The 20,357-nt window shown below is 45.0% G+C and overlaps 1 protein-coding gene across 1 annotated transcript in view; it reads right to left on the bottom strand.

Moving 5' to 3' along the window:
• The window catches only part of VAPA (VAMP associated protein A), a 488,144-nt gene that overhangs the window by 132,425 nt on the left and 335,362 nt on the right, over positions 1-20,357 (bottom strand). The window contains exon 5 of the mRNA XM_069613378.1: positions 18,155-18,310. Within this exon, the coding sequence (XP_069469479.1) occupies positions 18,155-18,310 (156 nt within the window). The remainder of the gene's footprint in view (positions 1-18,154; positions 18,311-20,357) is intronic.

Raw genomic sequence — 20,357 nt, forward strand, 5'->3', positions numbered from 1 at the left:
GGATCAGTGAAGTAACTGAACTCCTACGCGCCCCTGCACTCCACGCAGGATGAAGAGTTCATCCTTCCAAACAATAAGGTGAGACTTTATGAAGGGGAATACTGGAAGTTTTCAGGGAAAACAGTGTTAGTGTAACCTCTCTACCACAGATGGCTAATCCCCTTTACAGCTTTTAGGAAAATATTTTGCTGGCCAGGCAGCCGAAACTGAGTGGTCAAGTGCAGTCGTTCATCACTTCGCTACAAGTCACACTGGTGGAGACCGCAGCAGTCCAGGTTCGTTCAAAGCCCATGTGGAATCCAGGTGAGCATAAAAGCCAAATCTCTACTGCCACCTCTAGGTGAAGGAGATATTTTGTGAATGACAAACCACTGTAGTTCTGTGTAGTTGTGTTTTGCTGATATATAATGGGCCACCAGCGGTTTTTTATCCGTTTTATTTTTGAGACACGATCTATGCTCACATACTCTTTGCCTTATGGGTCTACTAGTTTTTCCAATATATAGCAGATTGCAGGGACATTTAATACCATAGATAAGCAAATCCGAACCGCAATTAGAGAAGAACTTAAGGTTCCAAATCATCCCCTTAAGTTCCAACGTTTTACAGTTGGTGGTTAGGGAGCAGACTGAACATTGGCCACACTTATAATGACCAAGAACCGGAGGCAAGTTCCAGAGGGTAGATTGTGTAAAGAGTGCGCTGTTCTGGGTAAGTGTGGACCAAAATATCCCTGAAATTCTTCTGGCGTTTGAACGCAAATCTAGGTTGGGCTGGACAGCAGTCATCAGTAGCTAAAATGTGCCATTGTATTTTGATGGTTCTTCGCAAGGCATTGCTAATCGGGCTAAAGTTACTCACACATGTGACCCTTTGCTCTGAAGTTTTTGGTTCTGGGTGGAGGCATCTGTTCCTGTTGGCATATTTAGCCCTCTTGTAGGCTCGATTGATACCCTAAAAAATTGAACCTCGGGTGATTAACCACCGTTTAAGGTCCTTACACTCTTCAACAAAATCACAAACCTCAGAACAGTTTCTTCTCACTCTGAGAAATTGCCCAACCGGTAGATTCTCTCGTAGACTCAAAGGATGGAAAATATTGAATATTAGAGTGTTTTTATCGGTCGGTTTTCAGAAAAACTTTGTTTTCAACAAACCCGACTCAGTTTTATAAATGGAAAGATCAAGAGAAGGTATGGTATGCAGGTCATACGTCATGTTAAAAGTTGTGTTGGTGGTGATTATTTAGCCACTCTAGAAAAGATTGAGTAGAGTCGTCTTTCCAAATAGGAAAGACGTCGTCAATATAGCGAAACCACTTAATGATATTGCTCTTGAAAGGATTTTGAGGATGGAAGTAGATTCAAAATGATCCATAAATAAGTTTGCTAGATCGGGGGCAAACGTTTCCCCCATACTTGTGCCATGTATTTGTTTATAGAACGTGCCCTCATACAAAAATACATTTTCCGTGAGGGCAATCTTGATACATACCATGATAAATGAAGTAGGAACTTTTCTGAGGGTGTCGGTACATTTAATGAGATATGATTCCATGACAGTCAGGCACTCTCCCTGAGGGATACTCTTATAGAGTGAGGTAACATCTAGTCACCAGCAGGTCTGTGGCTTCTAATTGAATCGAATCAGATTAATCATGCTGGTAGTGTCTTTTAAAAAAGACTTCATAGATCTTACGAAAGGACGAAGAAACCAATCAGCGTAAATAGACAGGCCCTCAAGAATGGAATTGATGGCCGAGACAATCAGTCTGCCGGGGGATTAACGGAATTTTTATGCACCTTCGGTAATAGGTAGAATGCAGGAATAGTAGGTGTAACTTTTATCAAGAATTGATGTTCATTTTGATCAATCCACTCCTGCAATAAATCGTGGTCCATCAAACTTTTAATGTCCCCTCGTAAAAGTTCAGTAGGATCTCGATTCAGCTTTCGGTAGACCATAGGGTTGTCCAACTGAATATGGGCCTCTGCTTTATATAGTGCAGTGTCCCACAGAACAATTCCTACGCCCTTGTCAGCTGGTTTAATCAAAAAAGCTTGGTTGTTTTGTAGGGTGGGGAGGGCCGCTCTTTCTGCCCTAGTTAGATTATCTTTATGATGATTCTTGTCCCCAGGTAGGTGCTTTGTTTTTTCTAAGATCTTATTTTCAAAGGCCAAAATAGCCGGGCTGACCATGGAGTTTGATCGAGTAAAGTTAGAAGGTATTTTTAAACCTGTCGTGCTGGGTTCTTTTGTAGATGCATGTCCGTCTTTAAAAAAATATTTAAGACGGATTAAACGGAAAAATGTGTAGCTACATCTGTGTGTCAAAATCTTCAGCTTTTGTAGTTGGAACAAAGCTCAGTCCATTTTTCAGGACTTGTGTTTCTGAATCTGTCAGGAGGTGCATTGAGCCTTGTTGCCAGTGGCGTGTTTTCTTGCATCGTCCCCAAAAAAACTGGGGTTGGTTGTTCGGGTTCATCCCATCAGAGGCATTATCGGAGTCACTGCTGGTCGTGGTATTCGATGTGTTAGAGAAACTTACATGTTTCTCTGGCGGCCTGTGTTTTTGTTTCTGCTCTGAGATAACTTGTTTTGATCAGAATAGAAAGTTTCTACTAGATAAGGGTAAGATGTTTTCCTTGTAATTTTCAGTATCTTTTTTAAATTTCCAGATATTTTTGTATAAGGTAACTTTTTAAACTTAATTTCCTCTTCCATTTTAGTCAGTTTTTCTTTGATGTCTTTAATTAAATTATCCCCTTTCATCTTGTTTTCTAACGTTTCAATTTCCAACTTTGGTTTTGTAGCCTCTTCTACCGAGGTATCAATGATCAAAATCAGGTAGTCTCTTGAGCATTTGTTTCCTACCGCACTGAATTGTCCTTTAAATTTTGGGTTATCTATGAAAACCCTGGGCACATTTTTTGACCTGCAGACCCTCCGGAATAATGCCTGCCTTTAGATACGCCAGCATCATCTGGCCATGAGACTCCGTATGAATCAATTTTTTTCTACTTTTGTAACAGTAGATCTAAGTCATCACTGTTAGCCACAGGAGTTCCATTAGTTGGATCTGCTGCTACTATAGATGGTAAATTCATTAGTCTCTGATAACATTCGTCAGAGAAAGTCAAGATGTTAATGCTATCCATCTTGATCTGGGCAATTTATCTGATGGTGTTCCTTGCTAGGGAAAAAGGGAAAGCAAAATCAGTCTACCAAATGTAGCCTACCAGCCAAGGGCTGTCCAAAATGCAATAATATAAGGTTGGCAAAATGCCAGATGTTTTGTTGAAGGGGGAGTAATTCTCAAATGGGACAAAATTGTAGAAAATTGTAGGTTTTGTGATTTTGAACAGCGGTTAATCACCCGAGGTTACCCTAGAAAATGTATCAAACGAGCCTACAAGAGGGCTAAACATGCCAACAGGAACAGATGCCTCCACCCAGAACCAATAACTTCAGAGGAAAGGGTCACTTGTGCGAGTACCTTTAGCCCGATTAGCAAGGCCTTGCGAAGAACCATCAAAAAACAATGGCACATTTTAGCTACCGACGACTTCTGATTCGCGTTCAAACGCCAGAAGAATTTCAGGGATATTTTGGTCCACACTTGCCCAGAACAACGCACTCTACACAATCTACCCTCTGGAACTTACCTACGGTTCTTGGTCATTATAAGTGTGGCCAATGTTCAGTCTGCTCCCTAACCACCAACTGTAAAACGTTGGAACTTAAGGGGATGATTTGGAACCTTAAGTTCTTCTCTAATTGCGGTTCAGATTGGCTTATCTGTGATATTAAGTGTCCCTGCAATCTACTATATATTGGAAAAACTAGTAGACCCATAAGGCAAAGAATATGTGAGCATAGATCGTGTTTCAAAAATAAAACGGATAAAAAACCGCTGGTGGCCCATTATATATCAGCAAAACACAAATACACAGAACTACAGTGTTTTGTCATTCACAAAATATCTCCTTCACCTAAAGGTGGCAATAGAGATCTGGCATTGACTGTAGCGCAACAAAGATGGATATATAATTTAGACACGGTTAATCAGGGTTTGAATGCATCTGTAGAGTGGAATAATTTGATAACTTAACACTCCATCAAATATTCCACTTCGCTTCATTTTTTTGACTACATACCAGGTCACCCCCTGATGTGTTCCTCCCTGTCATCAGTAATTTTTCAACTTGAGGGTTCAATCTCACCCGGCACCTTTGATATCCTATATCCACATGTGGAGACAGGTATACTGGTCTGGTCTCCATGCTCATATTTTGATACATTTTCTTTTTGTCCCTCTGTTCACCCAGATGGATAGTTTACATACATCGCCTTCATCTGAAATCTTTGTTGGTCATTTATTTCATAGGCTCCCGCGTGTAAGCCTTTATAATTCCTAACGTGTTTTGTTTGTTTGTGGATCAATTATGTTGCACAGATCTTTTTGATCATCTCTAATAATGACTAAAAATAGTTTACACTTCGAGTCCATCTCATTGGTTTTGGATATATCCCCTAATTAGAGGTTTGTTTCATCCATTTTGCTACATCACACATCCCGTTTTCAACCGTTCTCTATCGCAGGTGCACTTTTTCTCATGCTTTTAGTAGGTTTGACACAGCGATTTATGGACGTAATGCGCTGTTTTTCACAATGCCTTTTACCTGTAGCATTGGTTTACCTTGTCCTACACCTTTAAAACTCAGTCATCACACTTGTCACATAACAATCATCCACAGACACGTGACTTGGGATCTCTAATATGTATGGCCCGCATATACGTGCCTACACGTATTTAACCCAACGGCTTTCTCCATTCTTTCTTGCATAGCGAGTGATCTCTGCTAATGCGGTTGAAGTCGGTGGTAGTCGTTTTGGTGTAAGCGGTACGTTGGACACGGTGTGGTTCTTTTTGGTCTTAAACACACTTTTGGTTGTTTCAAATACCTCCGCCAAGTAAGCAGTCTACAATTTTTTTTTTCTTTGTCAACGACTGCATCTAGGTGTGTGTATTTTCTCTACATGATCGCGAATACTTTCGAAACTCCTCTGCTATCCCGTGCTTTCTAATCATCCACACCAGGCACGCTCTAAGGTTTCATCCACTTACTTAGAGAATCAAGGTATTGCCTTTGCCCACTTTGCTCACTATTTGCCGTTCAGCTCACCCTCTTGATAAATAGCGGGTATTTTTCCGGTTTTGGATTTTAAAATCTGTTTTCTCTGCCTTTGCATTTCTATGCAGCTCACGACTTGTACATCTCTACAACCTACGTTAGGTGTCATGCTACACCCCCCGTGACTTCGCGTGGTCGATAACTACAGACAGAAAAACACAACCACATGTAATGGTGCTAATAATCTACCATTAATAGTACGTTTTCTTCCGATGCATTGCTCGATATGCTTTCTTAGCAATACTGGTATTTTAAACTTTTGCAGCATTGGGGAATTTGTTTCCGTTCTGCGTCTTTCTGAGAATAAGGGGAGTATACTTGTTTTGAACTTATGCCCGCCTTAAATTAACAAATAGCCTAACAGTGGAACAGGCTCCATGATAACTGATTCATACAGGTTTCCCTAGAAATATAGGACAAGGGGATCCTTGCCATTGAACTGAAAATAGCCAACATTTTTGTGGACTTAAAAGAATTTTTGTGAAAGACGGATGAAATTCATTCACCGACTTCGTCACACTCCCCCTAGAGCAATCAAGTAAGAGATTGAGTATGTATTATATGTCACTCAATGTTATGTAGGTCATTTGTTTCTCTCCTCTTTCCGCTGTGTTTTTGGCAAATATGTATGTGTGTATATTCTTGTGTATAATTAATAAGGCTAAAGATGAATACAAGCAATGGAAGGATATACTGAACATTATAGTGCAAGAAATCCCTGACATGACATAGTTCTATGCTTGCGTAGACCAACCATGAAATATGTCACAGCTTGTGTGTCTCACCAGTGTCATTTTTGAAGCAGAGACCAACTACGAAATATGTTGCAGCTTTTGCCTCACCTGTGTAATATTAAAAACTTTTAGATTTGCGATGTTTCATCTACATCATAGAAAAGACCAATTGTGAAGAAATCATATGTCCTGAAGATGGCCACCATATTCATCTCCGAATGGACACTTGAGCAAATGTCCAATTCACCCGTGGGCCGAAGCATGTCACACTGTCTCAGATAAGGTCTAAAGATAGGCAGTATAGTTATATGAATTTGTCTTCTGAAAATAGGGCTATTGAATGACTCATTTTTCTCGATTCTTTTTTCATGCCTTTCATTTTGCTGTATCCTTTGGATACATTGATGTATGAATTCATCTTGTTTTAACATTTATATGATTAAAATTACATTTTTATGAATTTTCTGATGTTGAGTAGGTTTCTGTCTGTCTATTCAACCTCATGTCTGTGTGTTCAGGGAACAAATGTTTTGCTATGTTAAGCTGCGTGTGACTATAATTTCTCAATCTCTACCCTCTCTAGAGTAAGAGTAGTGAGGGGTAATTAATTCTCAGTGCCTTTTTTGGCACCTCCTTGTTTCTACAATTGTGTCCCATTTGAGAATTACTTGCACGGAGGAGCCAATCGTCCAGGTAGGGGTAAACGTGGATCCCCCGCAGTCGCGCCGCCACTGGTGCTAGGCACTTGGTGATACCTTGGGCGCCGACTTCAAACCGAATGGAAGGGCCTTGAACTGGTAGTGCCGTCCCTGGACCACGAATCAGAAACTTTCGGTATCCTTTTAGAATGGGGATGTGAAAGTAAGCATCCTCCAAATCCAATGACGACAGGAAGTCGCCCTCCTCCAGCTGTCCCAGCACGTGCTGGAGGGTGACCCTCCGGAACTTTTGGGCCTTGATTTACTTGTTTAGCCGACACAGGTCCAGGATGGGTCGCCAACCGTCTGTCTTCTTTCTGACGAGGCAGTATCGCGAATACACTCCGGAGCCCCAGAGCCTCTTTGGGACGAGCTCAATGGCTCCTTTCTTCAGCATCACCCTTACTTTCAACAGCAGTTGAGGGACGTGGTTCTCCTTCCTGGCCATGGGAGAAAAGCAGGGGCACTTCTTTCGAAATTCGAGAATGTGCCCTTGGGCCAGGGCATCCAGCATTACGAAAAAGCTTGGAGAGCACCAAGAGGACTCCCAACACTGAAGCATGCAGTAAAAATCTGAAGATTGTCACCAGGGGTGGACCTTCGGGAGAGGACTGTCATTGGTTGGGAGCAGTATGACCCAGAGGGCAGAAATTGGTTTAGAGGAGAAATACAGTTTTAAAGTGAAACTTTGCTTTAACAAGGATTCCCAGCCCGACAACTGGGAATTATTAAATACTTTGTGATATAATCCAAAAATAGGATTTTACACAACATACATTTCTCAAACACATCAAGCATAAATGAACAAGTTACTTTCTTACCTGGTAACGTTCTTTCGATGGGATGGTCCGACAACATATTCCACATCTATGACAGGTAATCACCACAGCTGTGCTGCTTCAAAAACATTTATTCAGCGTCTGCGTCGATACGCTGTCGTCGAGGGCCTCCGTCGAGCCGACATCACTGGATGTTATAAGTAGGACGCGCAACACCCGTAGCCTCAGTTGTAGTTTTTTCCCCAGAATGTGTGGCACCAATCCTCTACCAGAATGACTACAGAAAGCCTTGCGGAAACGCATAAGAAATTCTGTAGCTGGGCAGGGAGGGAGCGATGTGGACTACATCGTCTGAACCTCCCATCGAAAGAACGTTAACAGGTAATAAAGTAACTTGTTCTTCAAAAGAATTGGTTCCTCCGGCGTATTCCACATCTATGACAGACTCCCAAAGCAGTACCAACGTAAGGAGGTGGGAAAGAATTTAGAATTTGAGAATGCTCAATTATATTGCAGAATAGAGGACCGCCTTGCCAAAGGCCAGATCTTGCCTATGGATAGAATCCAAGGAGTAGATTTTGACAAAAGTATGGACAGAGACCCTTGTGGCTGCTTCACAAATGTTACGAATGGGAACACCTCTCTGCAGGGCAGTAGAGGCAGCCACATCCTAGTAGAATGGGTCTGTAAGCCTACCAGAGAGTCCTTACCCGCCAAGCGGTAACATTCAGGAATTGTCAAGATAATCCATTTAGACAAAGTCTGTTTAGTAACAGCTTGTCCCAAACGCCTTCCAGCGTATCCTATAAAGAGCTGATCGTCCACTCTGACCCGGGAAATGCACGAGATGTAGAAACTTAAAGCTCTTCTCTTCCTTACCAGGATGCAGAGGAGGACAAAACGCAGAAAGAACTTCTGGCTTAAATGAAATTCTGACAACTTTGGGAAGAAAAGAAGGACGAACCCTAAGGACAACCCTGTCCTTATGGAACACTGTGAAGGGTGGCTTAACGGAAAGCGCCTGCAACTCACTCACTCTGCGAGCGGAAGTGACCGCAACTAAAAATACAGTTTTCAAGGTCACCAGTCTCAAAGGGCAAGAATGTACCGGCTCAAACGGAGCTCCCATGAGGAATTTTAGAACCAGGTTCAAATCCCAACCGGGCACCTGGAAAGGTGACTGTGGGAACACATTAGTGAGCCCTTTGAGAAACTGGGAAATCAAAAGAATCTTAAAATAAGAACACTCCTTAGACGAGAGCTTAAATATTGACAGCGCCGCCTGTAACCTTTAATGGTACCCACTTGCAGGCCCTTGTGGGCTAATGAAAGCAAAAAAGACAGAACCACAGGAATGGCACATTAAAAAGGATCCACATTCTTAACCCTGCACCAGTCGCAGAACTTTCTCCAACAGCAACGGTACAGGCACTTTGTTGCAGGCCTTATGGCCGAAAGAAACACCTCCATCGCGTCTTCAGGAAGGTCCAATCCTTACACCTCAACCTTTCAGAAGCCAAGCATAATGGTTGAGGGAGAAGACCTCTGGATGGAGAACCTGACCCACCCCTCTCCCGAGAAAGCAGATCGTCTCGATAGGGAAGACGGCGTGGAGGGCAGATGGACATGTCGAGAAGGTCCGTGTACCACGTTGTACGGGCCCATGCCGGAGCAACGAGGATCATTCGGGAACCGAACCTCCGTAACCTCTGCAGCACTTGCGGAATGACGGGGACTGGATGAAACGCGTATAGCAATGGGAAGGACCACTCCACTACGAACGCATCCCCTAAGGCTCCTCTTGGAGGAAATTCCCGCAAGCAGAATCTTTTGCACTTCCGGTTGGCACTGGGGGCGAAGAGATCCACTTGTGGGGTCCCCCAAAGGGCGAAGATCTCCAGGAGAATCTCCTGAGCCAGCTCCCACTCTGCCTGCTCAGAGCGTCCGCCGCCACGTTTTCGCCTACAGCCAGATGAACTGCTGAGATCGAAATTTCCTGCTGGATGGCCCAGAACCAGAGCTGCATCGCCCCTCTGCACAGAGGGAGAGACCCTGCCCCCACCCCTTTTTGTTGAGGGAGTGCATGGCCACTGTGTTGTCAGTCAGAATCAGAACATTCTTCCCCTGCAAAGACGGCAGAAAAGCCTTGAGGGCTAACCTGATGGTCCTCAGCTCCAACAGATTGATATGGGGTCTGGACCAACGACCGCTGATTGTCAACTCATTGGCATGAACTCCCCATCCCGTGAGGGACCCTTCCGTCACAATCGTTACCTCCGGCCAGGGTAGCCAAAATGGAGCCCCCTTCATCAGATTGCCTTAGACGGCCCACCACAGCAGATCCTGGGCGACCAAGGGCGGAACCTGAACGGGGTCCGACATCCAGCCGGAAGACTGCGATCACTGGAGCTTGAGAGCCCACTGCAAAGATCTCACCCGCAGGCGAGCCTCTGGCACCAGAAGAATGCAGGATGCCATGAGGCCGAGCAGCCTCAAGAACTCGAACGCTGGGAGCGTCTGGGCATGCTGAAACTTGTGCACCATCTGCTGAATGTGAAGAGCCCTCACCTGGGGAGGAAAACACTGCCCCGGGGAAGTGTCGAGCACTGCTCCGATGTACTGGAGCCGCTGTGTTGGCGTCAAATGGGATTTCTTTAAATTGAGGGAGAAGCCCAGCCTGTGAAGGGAGTGGCAGGCGACGGACAGATGATCCAGGACTTGCTCGGGAGAGCTCCCCCTGATCAACCAATCGTCCAGGTAGGGGTAGACGTGAATCCCCCCCCCCCCCTTGCCTGAGATGCGCTGCCACCACCACCATGAGCTTGGTGAAAACCCTCGGGGCGGAGGTCAATCCGAACGGCAGGACCCGAAACTGAAAGTGCGAGTCGCCAACCGCGAACCTCAGGTACTTCCTGTGCTTGGGATGGATCGGCACATGGAAGTAAGCATCCTTGAGGTCGAGTGACACCAACCAGTCCTGAAGCTGAAGGGCCTGGAGGACTTGAGAGAGAGTAACCATCTTGAACTTGTCCTTCCTGAGGAGTTTGTTCAAACCGCGCAAGTCCATGATGGGTCTCAATCCCCCGTCTTTCTTCGAAACCAAAAAATAAGGGGAATACCATCCCATGTTCCTCTCCCCTACAGGCACCAGTTCTATGGCGCCTTTCTCGAGCAGGGCTTGAATTTCCTGCGCAAGGAGCGGATCCGGACTCTGCAAAGAGGTTCCCCGGTGGATTGTCGCGAGGCCTGTGCCGAAAAGGAAGACAGTAGCCGTGGGTTATGATCTCCAGAACCCACACATTTGAAGTAATGGCTTGCCACTCTACAAGATGCTGCGCCAGCCTTCCCCCAACCGGCGAACCATGGGACATGGCCTCATAACTGAGTGGGAGCGGCCGCGGCGTTACCTGAGGGCAAAGAGGCAACTGCCCGAGCGGCCTTAGCACCACGGGTACCCTGTCGTCCACCTCTGGTACCCCTGCGTTGGCCTCTGACTGCCAGCTCCTCTCGCTTTACTGAAGGACGAGTAATAGCGAAAGGAACCACCCCTCCACTGCTGTCCCCTAGGACGAAAAGGCGGAGGTTGGCGAACTGCAGCGCCCAACGACTTCGCTGCAGCTTTCGAGGTCTGCAACCTCTCAAGGCTCTCGTCAGCCTTGCGGCCAAAAAGGTGTTCACCGTCAAAGGGAATGTTGAGGAGCCGAGACTGCACATCAGGAGCAAACCCCGACTTCCGCAACCACGCAAACCTGCGTATCACGGTGCTCGCCGCCATGGACCTACTGACGCATTCAGCTAAGTCCAAACCCGACTGAACGGACTCACATGGCATCCTTACCATCCTGGACCATAGCAAGGAAATCATCCCGTACGTCCCCTTCGGGAATATGTTCAGCCGCTAACGCAACACAGTTCCACAGAGTGTGTGTGAAACGAGACAAGGCACAAATGGAGTTGGCCGCCTGAAGCGCCATACCACCAGAAGAAAACACTTTCTTCGCCCAGCCATCAACACGTTTGTTGTCCCTATCAAGAGGGATGGTAGGGTACGACGCCGGCTTTGCCGGGGCCGTGGCCACCTGCACCACCAAACTCTCCGGAGTAGGGTGCCTGGTCAAGTAGCAGGGGTCGCTACTGGCTGGACGGTATTTTCGCGACAAGGATCTGCCCACCGCCGGGAGACTCTCCGGAGCAGTCCAAGCCGCCGCCACCCTTCTCTGTAAAGCCATATGGAACGGCAGTACCGGATCAGTTGGGGGACCAACATCAAGGATGTCCGTCAGATCATCCTGCACAAACTCCCCTTGGGGACCAGACCATCCCAAGTACTCAGAAACCCTAGCCATAAGGCGCCGGTACGAGGAATCGGCAAGAGAGCCAAGCTCAGGCCTACAAAACTCCACCCGGAGAGGTGTCCAGTCCACTGGCATCATGCAGTGACTGTCTCAAATCGTCAAACTGACTATGGCCCGAGACAATTTCATCTGGAACCTGACTAGGAACCAGGCCATCAGAATCCTCATCCGCCTCTGAAATATAGTCCAGGTGGCGAAAAGAAGGCACCCGAGAGTGCTTGCTCTTAACCAGAGCCTTCCTAGGGGGTTCTCCCATGCCACGGGGTACCTCCGACACGAAAGGCGTCGAGCGAATCGGTGCCGGCGTCGAGAGAACCGGCATCGGTGCCGAGGGGATTGGCGTCGAGGAAATCGGCGTCGACGTCAGATGCAGCGCCTCCAGCAACGGCGGCGTCGACACAGCCCTCGAAGCCGGAGCCTCGAGCGTGTCCCTCGACGACCTGAGCGTCGACGGCTTCGACGACGTCCTCGGAACCGGAGCCTCGAGAAAGCCTGTCGACGCCCTCGTCTTCCTCGAAGACCTCACAGGTGCACGCGGTCTCGAACGCGTCGAGGACCGGGACCTGGAACGGGTACGTCGAGAACGAGTCTCCTTGTCCGAACGGGACCTCTCCCGTGACCCGTGCCGACCACTCTTGCGAGCAGTGTCTCTCGACCTCTCACGACCGACCCCACTCGGGGGCGCGGACGGCATAGTACCCTGCGACTCAAGAATCGCCAGCATTTTCTTCCTGAAGGAAGCCCATACCTCCGGCGTCGCACGGCTGGTGGGGTAAGCGACGTGCCGTGCAGAGTCCTCCGAAGAGGACCTGGAAGACGACCGGTGTCGGCGCTTCCGAGAATGCCTCGAAGAGGCTGAGGAGTGGCGAGACCGACTCCTAGAAGGAGACCCACGAGACTTCCGACGATGACGCGGAGAGTCACCCTCGAATCATCCGTCGAAATCCCCGCAGACTTCGACTTCCTGGGCTTGGACACCCGACCTACCGACAACTTCTTACGTTCGCATAAGGCTTTGGACGTGAGCGACTGGCAGTCGATAGTCATCCGTGTCGTGGGCCTCCCTGAGGCACCAGAGGCAGGCGTCGTGCGAGTCCGTCACCGACATCTTGGACCCACACTCCCTGCACTTCTTGAAACCCGGACGCGGGGTCGAAGACGAAGTAGAAGACATCTTCACACGAAGGATTTCCACAAAACGAACAGGTTCGAAGAACCGAGAAGAACAGAACTCCAAAGAGTCGAGGCGTGAACCAAGAATCACGAAGCAACACGTTTGCAGAAAAAACAGAACTGAGGCTACGGGCGTCATGCGTCCTACTTATCACATCGGATGACGTCAGACATCGGAGGAGGTCCTCGACGACGGCGCATCGACGCAGGACGCAGAAAAAAGTTTCTGAAGCAGCACAGCTGTGGTGATTACATGTCATAGATATGGAATACGCCGGAGGACCCAATCCCCTCTAAACCTCTGGGCCAGGCGTGAAATATAAATAAAATACAAATGGCATCACAGATGACATCACTAATTACATTGTACATAACAGACGACAATAATATTGTTACACGTTACATCATTTATAAGCTCTCAATAAAACATTGATTATCTTCACAATTTAGGCTGTGTACCTGGCCAAGACGAAGGCTGCGGTTACTGGTGAACACTCCCCACGGGGAGCCCGAGAGCCCCAAATGGGAAATCAGCTGCAGGTAGAAACACTACGCGGCATGTAAACATAACCGCGTGTGTTTCTGCCTGCTGTGGCTTTCACTTTGGGTCTCCGGTGCTCCCCTGGGTGCACCGGAGACCCAAAGTGATAGCCAAAGCAGGCAGAAACACACGCGGTTGTGTTGGAAAACGCTGCGGTTTTCTTTCCAAGTTTCTCAGGCTCCTCCGAGCCGGAGGAGCCTGAGAAACTTGGAAAGAAAAACCACAGCGTTTTCCAACACAATAACGTTGTATTTATCTTTGCGGTCGCTTCAAAAGCGACCGCAAACATAAATACAACGTTTTTAAAGCTGCGGTTTTATTTCTAAGTTTTCCGGGCTCCTCCAGCCCGGAAAACTTAGAAAAAAAACCGCAGCTAGTTTTTTTTTTTTTTTTTTAAATAGCACTTACCGAGATTCAGCTGCAGCTTTCCTGCTCTGGTCTCCGGTCCCCGTCCTCCGCCTACAGCACTAATGAAGGGAAAGCCACTCAGCGGTAGCCTTTGTTTACTACCACTGGCTGGCTTTTCCTTCATTAGTGCCGCAAAAGCCAGCACAGGAGGGCCTCCATTTCACAAAATGGATGCGCCCATGTGCTTGCTTTTGCGAATTTTGAGCTTGAATAGCTCAAAATTTTACATAGGAAGTTTTAAAAAACGGAGAATGCTAGTATTTTTTTTTATGTTGCCCATCTATTTTTTAAATAAAATTTTTTACTAGACCATCCCTTTAATCACTTTGGTTCTAAAAACGGTCTCCTGTGCAAATAAGACATTTGCATAGTACAATCATGCCTTTGCACCAGACCACCAAAGAATACAACATTTACAAGAAGGAACAATTTCCCAAATCATTGCATCTTCATATATCAGACTATTTACTGTCAGTATAACAAATCGAAAGGTAAGCCATGTCAATGGGGAAGGTTAGGGAATGTGGCCTACAAAGATAAATCACTATTTCCAACAATTTCCCACAGAATCAATGTGTTCCCTAACGCTATCCCTGACCAGAAGAACACCCTATTGCTGTGGAGTGTGCTATCCCTAGGCTTGAGGGGTGCACCGCCTGTCTAATAGGATAGTAGAAGGGAGAAACTATCCCCGCTACTACAATGAGCATGGAAAACTACTAAAACTAAGCAGGGATCCTGTCCCATAACTCAGCGCACAGCTGAACAGTTCATGTGGGAATATTCAGTGGATTGCGAAACACCAGTTTATTCAGCCTCCGTGAGGTGTGTTCAACCTGTGCACAAGGAATTATTCCTCTAAAAAGGAGATAAGACCCTAGATTACCTTTTTATTCTCTTAATCTCATAATATGATTTTTATACAGTCTTCCTCATAATAAAATTGTAAACATTGCATTTCTACAACAAATGACAGCATAACCAATCACTTGTCATCTAAACACTAGGTGTTTCACAAGAACTTTGTATTCTTTGTGTCCCAAAAGGTAGCTGAGCGATCAATAAAATGAATGGTTGTGCGGTATACGCGTGAAATACCTTTTTGGAGCCTCGCTGCATTATACGCGTTCCCCGGAACAGCTAAAAGCCAAAAAAGATGGAACAACAAAAAGGGACCGCCCATGACCATCGGCACTAAATGCCTGCAAAACATGCAGGACAAGACCGAAGGCTGAGCTGGATGCCCCAACTTGTCTGATGGGTAGATGACGGACTGCATTTTGGAAAAGAAATTGCACCTGAAGAAGATGATTACAATAAATATGTCATTGTAACCGGTCAAGGGTGAATAAACTATTGTATTTCACCACCCATTGAATATTCCCATGTGAACTGTTCAGCTGTGCGCCGAGTTATGGGACAGGATCTCTGCTTAGTTGTAGTAGTTTTCCAAGCTCATTGTAGTAGTAGGGATAGTTTCTCCCTTCTCATATTCTATAAGACAGGCGGTGCACCACCTCGAGCCTAGGGATAGCACACTCCACAGGGATAGGGTGTTCTTCTGTTCAGGGATAGCGTTAGGGAACACATTGATTGTGTGGGAATTTGTAGGAAATAGTGATATGTACCCGTCTATGTATGTGATACCCCAGTGTATAATTAACAGGAAGGTCTGTTCCCCCATAAGAGGTATACATTTGAAGGAATTCACCTGAGTGATTTCTGGCCTACAAAGGTAACCTATGCTGAAAAACAGACTATACTAGAGTAACTAATGTACTGAATGGAAGAAAGTTGTAATTGTTTTAGAACCAGGGTTTGAAACCTGAATTTCGCTAAATTGTTTTGACTAGGACTTCCATGATCCCTCACCATGGACTATGCTGGGTGGGATTAGTGGAGGTTTGAATGTATAACCTGTGGAGATCCAAAAGGTTGAAGACTCACTATATTGCATCTGAAATTGTAGATTGCTATGTTATCCTACCAGTATTTTCAATGCTTGACAAATGTTTTTAGATCATAAAAATATGACATATTGCATTAGCTCTACAATGGAATATATATCTTTAAATACAGCCAAAAAGGTTTCCTTATAGCTTGTACGTACCATTCAGGTCATTGAGGAGGTCATATGTGCTGTCCCAAGTGATTGCTCATATGATGTCATCACTGCCGGCATCTGACATGTTCAAAGTGATGTCAAATGGGATATCAGTGTGCCTAGGGGCTACTCAATGAAGGTCCCAGCGTTAAGGTGGCATAGTTTCCAACACCTGCTGAATTCGAGGGGTTTAATTGCATTAAATCGGCACCTTCAACTAAAGTATTTTAACAGAATTTCAAGGCTTTTGTTCCACTGAACTTATTCACCTTAACTAAATACTGAATACAAACATGTACATAGTTTTTTCTGTTTATTTTGTCCCCGTTATGCCACTTTTGCTACACCCTCATACTGCTCACCCCACTTGTTCCCATCCTTCCGCTATTGTACAGGAATTCTTTGTGGGAATACCGCCGCATCTGTTAAATCATGTTGCTGCAAGGCATTTCTGACCGAAATGGTCAGCCCTGTTCTTCAAATAAACACAAACACCTCGTTGCTGCTGGCAAATCGTTCACCACAACCTTTGAGAGAATCTAAAGGAAAAACTAAGCAGCCTCGGCTATTTCATGGACTCCTATACAACGCTCCATGGTATTCGCTGGTTCTCACTGTGCAAGCCTATTTATAGCTAATAACAAAGTATTGCAGAAGTCTTACTAGTATTGGGAACACGTCATTGCAGTGCTACCTCTAGCAACCAGAATACAATTTAAATTCCTGATAATCATATGGCAATCATTTGGGACTGTGCCATTAAAAACAAATACAACCTTAAAGTAGGGGGTCAACAATCATTCAAGTTGGAAGCTACTAATCAGCCTTAAAGAAGTCACTCCTCACCTCAATTCTATGCATACACACAGCACACCATTGCATACGTGCCAGGAGTCCAATATCCCTAGCTAGTGGAGAGTACACATTTTTCACCCTACTGAAAAGATAGCTATAATAAATGATTGTCACTATTCACCAATAGACTGAAATTCTTAACCAATTTAACATTGCAAACATTTGGCTTTCAGATTAAATCAAAGGACTTATTTGACCTTCAACTGAACCCGGTGAGCCACCAGCCATTTATGATCGCTATTATTAATCAGCATGTACACATCTAAACAAGGAGCCAAATTGCCCTATCAGGGAGAGACCTATCAGCATACTGCAAGCTGCAGGGTATTTCACAGGAAAGGAGTAATTCCTAGGAATATGTTCACCATCACTGAAGGCCTACATTCTCAAATTAAATCCCTATAGGTTTTCATTTTATAAAAAGACTGAGAAAGTGTTTAGCAAAAGCTATTAGTAGGAGCAGGCTCTACTGTACACACGAGGAAGCGTATCAACTACATTATAAAGATACTAGGAGCCAGGAGGTTTGAGAGCATATAGTGGCAATCCATTAATGTGGAAGAGCTGCAGCTATTTGAGGAAATCCATTATGCTCTGGATTCAGTACTGAAGATATGAAAGGCAACCTGTGAATCAAACTGATAAATAGACCGGATGAAACGCAATGTCGCGATTAAAGATCAACAACTGCAGTCCTATTATTCTTTGAAATCAGGTTTCCGTATCCAGTTAAAAGTCGGAACTGCTTTGATGAACGCACGCCACAAATAAGCAAAAACACAATGTGGCAAAAAATGGGACAGCATAATGCAGAGCATTCTGATGAGATGGAAAAACGGAGCCGACGGATAAAGTTCATAACGGATGCTTTGGGGCACTGTCAGTGCATAGAAGGGCTGCATATATTGCACAGAAGGGCTGCAAATATTCCCTGGGCATCAGCACATTACATTATATAACACGTTACTGACCGTGCTGAAAATCGAGATATCCCACACACGTGAAATGAGTAGCGATGAATGTGGTTGAACCGTGAATTATAATTGTAAGGAACCTTCAAAACACACCACCATAAAATCGGCACAACTGAGGGTTTTCTCAAACTAACATTTAATCCTGGATTAGTACACCAAAGCCTTGTAAAATGACGATTTACTACAAAGAAATGTAGAGATGCTAAGGCTGGCAAATTACCTGGGAGAATCACGTGGGTAAAGCTCGGCCCTCAGTCACAATTGACCGGTGGTTCATTTGAAACTGATAAATCAGTCCTCGGACAAAAACCACTCGAGGCAAGTGTAGCAATACTTACAAGCAATAGTTTATTTTTATCAGACAGTTTCACCACTTCACCCTGAAGTCTTTTACACTCTTCCATTAGTTTCTTCGTTTCCGTGTCATCCAGCGCAGCCGGATGTTTCACGTGGACATGATGCGTTTTAATTGCTTCTTCTTTGTGATGTGAATGCTAGAAAGAGTAAAAAAAATGTTTTAGTACATTCAAAGGTTGCATTACCTACAAAAACATTATCTATAAAAAGCATTAGTAATTCAAACAGCTACCCTGACGCATCCGATTCACTCCACAATCATCTTGCCGTGGGTTTCATAACACCCTGGATGACCGAGAAATTGTTTTTTTTTTTTAGTTGAAGTTTCTATGTCCAAGTGGTACAGGTGTATCTCAGGCCCCTGGAAACCAACATAAATACTTCATTCATTCTCATTAAATGTAAAGAGTTGAGACGGCATGTGAACCAAGAGCGTGCACGGACTGAGTAATACTACCCTATGTCAATCACCTTTCATTATTCTATTGCCCCCACACACACACACACACACACACACACACACACACACACACACACACACACACTTCTACCCAACTATTTGATGTATATCCAAAAGGAGCCTACATCTGGGGACGGTGATCACACTCATGACCCAGAACAAGCTTACAAATCACAAAAAACGTTCTTGCCAAACGAAGCCTCAAGCCTATATGCACATGCCAACTAAAAAGGGTAAAGATATCGTCGTTAATCTATTTCCAGCAAAGGATCACCACATATCATAAAAACAAGAAAACATTATCCAGCAATCTCCTAAGCATAGAGACCATCAAACATAATATAATTAACTGAGCCCTTCATAGAACTAATTCTTTTTAGGGCCCTTCATACTCCTAAATCATGCAAAACCTAATATGCAGTAGGTCAACCCTATTATGGTTACTCAGAAGAAACGTCTCCCAAGATAAATTAGAAACTGATCAGCTAAAAGTCATTTGGTGGAGATTGTGATGCAAGAAAACAGCATATGAGCGAGGACACTACTTGTGAGTCCCGTATACATTTCGGTTCACTGGGCTGCCCTTAATTTGTTTATTTGAACAAACTTCACTGCGTTTTCTACAAGTCGAGCAGGTGCTCATTGAATCCCTGCCTATTCTGCACACCTGGATCGGAGGGCTTCAGTTTTTTTCTGCATCAACTTTGATCAGGCCCTGTAAGGTAAAATAACCAAGTATGAGAGGTTTAGAAAAATAGACGTTTAGCAACGATGCAGGGAGAAGTGGACGGACGTCAAAGCGCAGAACTTTGGGGTGGCCAATTTCTTGGATACTGTGGCTGATAAATTGAACATGTTGTCTGGCATCCGCATCCTTTTAGGAGGCACGTTTAATTGCACCTGGGATCCATTCTGTGACGAGAAAGGTTGCGGTTTATGACCAAAAGTCATCCAACTAGGTACTGCAACTTTGAATTTGGTGACCCATGGAGAATTAATAAATCATCTAAGGGCTGCACTTTCTAGCCTTGCCCTGTGGTACTCACTCACTGATGGATTACTTTCTGATTTCAAACAACCACCTGGACATGGTGTCGGATACAAAAATAAGTGCGTTGTCTCAGATCATGCCCACGTATAGCTAACTTGAGATTCAATATACATTTACTGGCAGATGTTGGTTTTGTGCATCAATAAAGGAAGCTATCCAGCTTGATGTTAATGAAAATACAGGACTATTTTTTGGGGAATACCCTCAAAGCAACAGCTCGCGGATCTATTAGTTACATAACAAAAACACCAGAGGAAAGACATGCAAAAGAAGAGCGCTCCTAAAAGCCATAGATGTGTGGTGTAACCAACCCTACGAAGTCCAACCTAGTATCGCTCCAGCTGGCTAGACGGAAGCAGAATTTTCTGTTGGTCCAGGATGCAGACAGCAGCATCTTCGATACTAGAAAAGCATACTGAGAATTTGGGGAAAAGGCATTGCTGCAGAAGCTTTATTATTCAACCTTATTCTCTGCACACACCGACTCTGATAATCAGGCACTGGTGGACTTCTTTTCCAGTTTGCATGTTCCTAGCTTGCGTCCTGAGAATACATTTTTAGACTGTGGATTATTATTGGAGGAAATCTGTGCAACCTCCATGCTGATAAATATCAATAGTGTTAACAGTATAAATGAGGCACCAATAAATTCTACATTACATTTGGCCAGATT

Source organism: Ambystoma mexicanum, chromosome 5p (genome assembly GCF_040938575.1).
Source record: "Ambystoma mexicanum isolate Mex_15411 chromosome 5p, UKY_AmexF1_1, whole genome shotgun sequence".
In the NCBI taxonomy this organism is placed as follows: domain Eukaryota; kingdom Metazoa; phylum Chordata; class Amphibia; order Caudata; family Ambystomatidae; genus Ambystoma; species Ambystoma mexicanum.